Raw genomic sequence first — 6,000 nt, 5'->3', positions numbered from 1 at the left:
AAACTTGTTGTTGCTAGTCACTTATCTTGAGCAGCCAACAACCATTGATAAAGCTAATAGTCCTGGCTAGTTTTAGGTGTGTCAGTTGTGTTATACATCTAGATGCCACTGGCGTAACGAAACTTGAGGGCCCCCCCTGCAAGGTATGTGTAGGGGCCACCTCCGGACTCATTAAGGAGCTCTCAGCCTGTGCTGAGGGGGGCCCCTGGAACTAGCCCCCCCCCCCTCCGCCCGGGGACTGTGGTGGCCTGTGTTACGCCAGGGCTAGATGCAGTAACAAAGCTCAGGGAAATCAAAATACCGGTCGTCAAGCACACTATAGGAATCACAGAAATGTAGTTTATGTGTTTAAGGCACCCCCTTAATTACGTAGGCCATGCCCTTTCTATAACCCTCCCCACTGCACAATTTTTTCATCCCACTTAAAGCCCTGATTCAAGTGCCTGCCTTTCACACTCAAATTGTTAATTAATTTTACATTCTCTATAAATCTTTGGGGCATATTATCAAGACAGGCGATAAAATTATCGCCGCTTTAGTGGCAGAAAACTGCCGCTAAAACGGCGATAATGGGCTTGATAATATCCTCTATGGAATTCCAATTGAAGCCCATGAAGGGCATCTAACATGGGCTTCAATTGGAATACCATAGAGCATATTATCAAGCCCATTATCGCCGTTTTAGCGGCAGTTTTCTGCCGCTAAAGCGGCGATAATTTTATCGCCTGTCTTGATAATATGCCTCTTTGTTTGCCTGGCCAGATTTTCACTTTCCCATACTAACGCTAATTACAATAAAGCATAAGCTTGGAAAATGAGAAACATGTTTTTCCCTTGCAAACTCTTCCCTTTCTTTATGCTTCTTGTGAAAATGGGGACACTAGTTCCACTTTACTGTCTTGACTTTACTCACACTACACCGTATCAGTAAGAAAGTAGATATTTTAAAAATATAATTTCGTATTATTTTTTTCCTTTGATGGAAAATTATTTCAATGAAATGTGTTTCCTTTCCCTACACCAAGTGTGAAAACGGGTGATACTGTCTGCACTTCACTCCTAGAATGTTTGCCCGGGTCCCTCCTTCTAACCAACAAAATCAATGATTACCATGCCTCTCTCATTGTCGTTAACATACGACGGTTTGTTCAAAGCATCAGTAGGTGGCGCTGCTGAACCGCTTCCCAGTCCAAAGTGTAAAGAAGAGGTAACATGAGAACCTCTTTCCTCACAAGCCTGAGCCGAAGGGCTTCCTTCTTAGAACAAAGGGGTCAATGTTTTGTCGGCTTCCCTCCTTAAATACAGGCAGAGGGGAGGCAGTGCGGCACAGTACCACGTGTTCATCATTGAGACACGGAACAGAGCCTGGCACGTACCCACTTGGACCGAAAGAAACTGGACCATTGCTCTGGTTCACAATGAATGCCCGAGTGTTACTTTGTTTCTTTTTACCCTGCCTCTTTAAAGATGCTCTGGCTTCCAACTGCACTGCATGTGACAGGAAGAAGTGCCCCCCAAACCCTCTCTCCTGCAGCGGGAAGTACGCTATGGACCCGTGCGGTTGCTGCAGGCACTGCGCCAAGGACGAGTGGCAACCGTGCGGCGGCGAGAACTGGGAACTGGGCTACTGCGACCACCGTCTGATGTGTGCGGCTGTGAATGGGACCCAGCTGGTGCAGATACCGGACGTCGGCGTCTGCAAGCGTAAGTTGTCGTATACTTTAGCTCGGGCCAGTGCTTAGTTTTGGAAACTTAACTGCGGGTTACTACGGTTCATACCAACGCTGCATTCCGTGCCATGCCTTTTTTCTCCTCCATCCTAAACTTCCTATCTGTTTAATCTCACCCTTAAAGGTTGTTTTCATCCCTTCTCCTCTCTCTAGTGTTGATTTTCTCCTTCCTCCCTGTCAGCTTTTTTTTCTGTCGCTCCGAGTCAAAGTCTTACGACGCAAAAATAAATGGCCCATCTTTGCTTGTGTTTCCATCTTAAAATGTGCAGGCGGTGGACAGTGGAAATTATTTTGGGGACCCATCTTAGATGGGTCCCCAAAAAAAGTCCCCAAAATAATTTCCAATGTCCACCGCCTGCGCATTTTAACTAACCATTGAGTTTTGATAGCTGTCTTTTATGCAAAACGTATGTGCGTGTGTGTAGCTGGTTAAACCCAAGCAGGTTTTTCCCACCGAGTGGCCCGGAGGCACGTTATATACTTTCTGCCAGTCATATGTTTTCCTCCAACAATGATTTCCACTCTCTGTTTTATAAATGTGCGTTCCCCGTGATAAATATGGGCGTACAGGTACCAACATGCAAAGTGCTTGAATGAAAGTCAGGATTGGTTTTTTTCTCATCTTGCAGTTTTTAGTTAATGATTCTGGTTGTGGGTTTTCATATAAGATACACATGTATTCTGGCAGCTGTAGCTTTTGTTGTTTCAGATCAACGATTTGGGAAAAAAGAAGTGCAGGTTCTCATCTAATTGAGTTACGGGTGTGGTTAGTGGGCTGGGCTAGTGGCAGGGCTAGGGGTGGGACATGATACAATGACACTTCTTCTTCTAACTGTTGAGTATTCGTTTTGCACTTGCATTGTCCCTGTTAGTGATCTCAAATGTCCCAAATGTGCAGATTCTCTCAGCACGTGACATAACCCATACATAGCAATTAATAGCCACTTTGCTGTTATGACCCACTAAAATATGTAAGTGATCTTGACCTATGCTGTGTGGTCTTTGGCCAGAAATGTGTACACACCATCTCATTACTGTGTGATTTTAGGCCACACTTGTCTGATTATGAGCCATTGCGGCTGACTTTAAGTGGGATGAAAAAACTGGGGGGTCTCTCAAGGGGGCGTGGCCAATGTAATTAAGGGCGTGGCTTAAAACACGTAAGCTAAACATTTGTGCTTAGCATAGTGTGCCGGCCGACTGGCATTTTGCTGTTTCTAGATATATGATACAACAAGTAACATCATACCTACAACAAGTCAGGACTATTGGCTTTGTCAATGGATGTTAGTTGCATAAGATAAATGAGCAGCAACTATGACTTGTATTAATATTGAAAAAGCTTCCACTTAAAGCCCTGGTGACACCACGACAATGTTGCTGCTCCTGAGTTTAAAAAGAAAAGGGAAATCCAGAGAGAAAATGACTCTCTTTAAAGGATTTCCCTTCCCCTACTATAACCCTCGAGAAAACGGACCGCCTGTACCAGGGCACAAAACAGAGCGTGATAGAGACCCGTTTCGAGGCCTCCTTAAAAAAAAGCCGGTGCTCAGACCCGGTGAGACCCGGCCCACTTAAAGCCCTGCATTGCGGTGATTTAGGCGAGCACTGAGTGATGTTGGGCCACCAATGTTCTATCTTGTGCCAGTGATGTGGGGTCCTGGTTCAGCCCTACCAGACCCTGCCTCTGGAATTTCAGATCTTTGCTCGGTGCGTTGATACCCATAGAGAACAAAAACAAAATATCTGGATGAGCGCACACAAAATAGCACTTAGTTCATAATGGCATGGATACGGAAACTTGTGAAATAGAGGGAAGACTTTTAGCTTAAAATTATATTTTAACTTTCTCATCTTTTTTCCTTCATTCTCAAGAAAGCTAACAGAAAATAAAATTGGAATGTATCTCTCTAATATTAACTCTTACGTATTCCCAATATGTTGCCATGTGTGCAATGGCGTCTGCAATGTAAGTGGTCATGGTCGGTTCGCCTATCTTTTCTACATGAAAGGAGATGGCAGGGGAAAGCTCTGGCACATCATAGACTATTGATTTACCATTTTTGTTCTTTTTAACCAGGTAACACCAAACAGTATTTGTACACTCCTGGGCCCTGCTCCCTCCTTCAGCAACATAGTTTTCAAGAGATCCTCATTTAAAGGGCTCATCCTCATTTTCTCTTATACGCAATGAGCATATTCATGCATCCTAGTCTATTTATTTTGACTGGCCAAATCAGACCATGTGAAAGAATCCTCAGAACAACTTTGACAAATTAAAAACCATGCACATTGGTCATCATAGTGGGTTATGTTCGGCCTGCATAGTGTTGTAGGCCAGCATTATGTGATCTGAGCTCTGTGGGGTATTGGGTGTTGGTAGTTTAGTATGCAAATTTGGGTCATTGCTGTACACCAGCCAAGCACTGTCATATTGGGTCTGAAACAGGTGGTCGGTGCAGAGGAGAGGCAGTGATGAGTGTGACCTGTGTTCATGTCTTTCAAGCACTATGGAAACCAGTCAATGACAAACATGTTTAGGGTCTTGGAGGGGGATGTCAAACATCTCAAATGTCCCTCTTTAGGAGCCATCAATCCGCCAGCCCTGGCGTGGCACAACCAAGCTTGAAGGCAGATGTGTAGTTGTGTCTTCCATCCCATCTGGTCTTCTTACATCATCGTTAGTTGGTATCGGGAGGCGAGTAGGAAAATATTCTAGGGTAGATTCTTTGTAACACCATGCACGTCTCAATATCTTAGCTCAGTTATCCCTAAAGATAATAGGATTACTAGTCATACATTCCTGCCACCACACTATAGAATACTCACCATCTGCCACTCTCTGCTTGAAGCCACCAATCTTCTAGGAACTTCTAGGGTCCTGGTTCCAGATATCCTACGCACAGATGGAAATATGTTTGAGGCCTCAAATAACCAAGACTGACTGACTTGTGGTGTCTTCTGGCACAGAAGGAATCACAGCACACAACCCCCCAAAATGCAATCTATTTTTTTCCGGTTAGCGAATGAATAGGGGTGTGTTGCCGACAGTAAAAGACAGCCTAAGAAAAGAACTCACTGAGTGCAACGGATGGATTTTGCAAGTCTCTCTGCTTGCTGGACATGTCTTGGAAAATTATACCAAATTCATCCATTCCTCATCTTAGACATCTGTACAATGATAATATAGAGCAGAGGATCCTTAAATTACAACCTACTGAACACCTTTAACGCATTTTATGCAGCCATGCCAGATTCTGATAAAGGCTGTCCTCTTCCCCTCCCTACCCCGATCACACACACACACCCAAACCCCCCAGTCCTCTCTCACTTTAACTTGAAACAATAGAAAACAATAATAGCAGCAAAAAAATCACAGAGCTATCTGTCTTCTGCTCCTGCCTGAAAATGAAGCCCAGCTGACCTCTTTTTATTTTTACGCTTGGATACATCCATGAATAAAAAAAACATACATATGTGGAGGGGATTGTACTCAACTCTCTTCATCCACGGGTCTGAGCAGCTATCATTCATGTTCTGCTTCCGCTCACCACAAGAAATGACATGCTGTAAATGGCCAGTTCATGAAGACCACTGGCCAGCTTGCACAGAGAGTGACTGCATTTTTCTTGTTCACATGGGCAAATTTGCCTTAGAAGGTGCACTTCAGTGCTAGGCTGGTGGGCCAGTACTTTTGCAATGCTTTTTTCCTTTCCACTTTTTATCCATTTTTTTAGTCAGTGTGTTTTTTTAAAATAGGTCTTCAGGTTACAGTAATTAAGGGCCAATAGTAGCTTTTCCTTGCATCAATAAGAATGATACTTCCGTGTGATGAGTATTAAAACTAAAAAGAGGTTCTAAACCAATTCTAAGTCACCTGTCTGATAGGGTGCACCGATACTGTTTAATTATATGCAATAGGAAATCTTTTTTTATTTAAATTTATTTCTGCATGCTTATGGTCACCACTTATAGGAGGCATGTTTTCTTTTTTTGCTGGAATCCTTTGTGTGCGGCCGGGCTTGTGCTCCGCTGAGCACACTTGCACTGCTTTTCCCATCAACGCCACGATCGGCCAGGCTGGGTTCCGCCGATAGGGACTGCATCTCCCAGCATTCCAGGGGGACCAGGTGACGCTCCCGCTGACGAGCTTTCCCGCGCCTGGAGGCATTTAAATCTGAGGGCGGTTGCTCGTCCCGCGAGGACGCGCGCGGGACGCGCCGGGCTAAGCCCGGGCAAAGGGCGGGCCCTCTGTGGCCCTCAGAGGCAC

At 44.7% G+C, this 6,000-nt stretch overlaps 1 protein-coding gene across 1 annotated transcript in view; it reads left to right on the top strand.

Annotated features, from left to right (window-relative positions):
* Positions 1-1,183: 1,183 nt before the first annotated feature.
* LOC146867846 (cysteine-rich motor neuron 1 protein-like) overlaps positions 1,184-6,000 on the top strand; it is an 85,026-nt gene continuing 80,209 nt past the window's right edge. The window contains exon 1 of the mRNA XM_085608551.1: positions 1,184-1,704. Within this exon, the coding sequence (XP_085464677.1) occupies positions 1,275-1,704 (430 nt within the window). The 5' untranslated portion in view covers positions 1,184-1,274. The remainder of the gene's footprint in view (positions 1,705-6,000) is intronic.

This window comes from Triturus cristatus, chromosome 1_2 (genome assembly GCF_964204655.1).
Source record: "Triturus cristatus chromosome 1_2, aTriCri1.1, whole genome shotgun sequence".
Classification (NCBI taxonomy): domain Eukaryota; kingdom Metazoa; phylum Chordata; class Amphibia; order Caudata; family Salamandridae; genus Triturus; species Triturus cristatus.
This window is presented reverse-complemented; position numbering and strand designations above follow the sequence as displayed.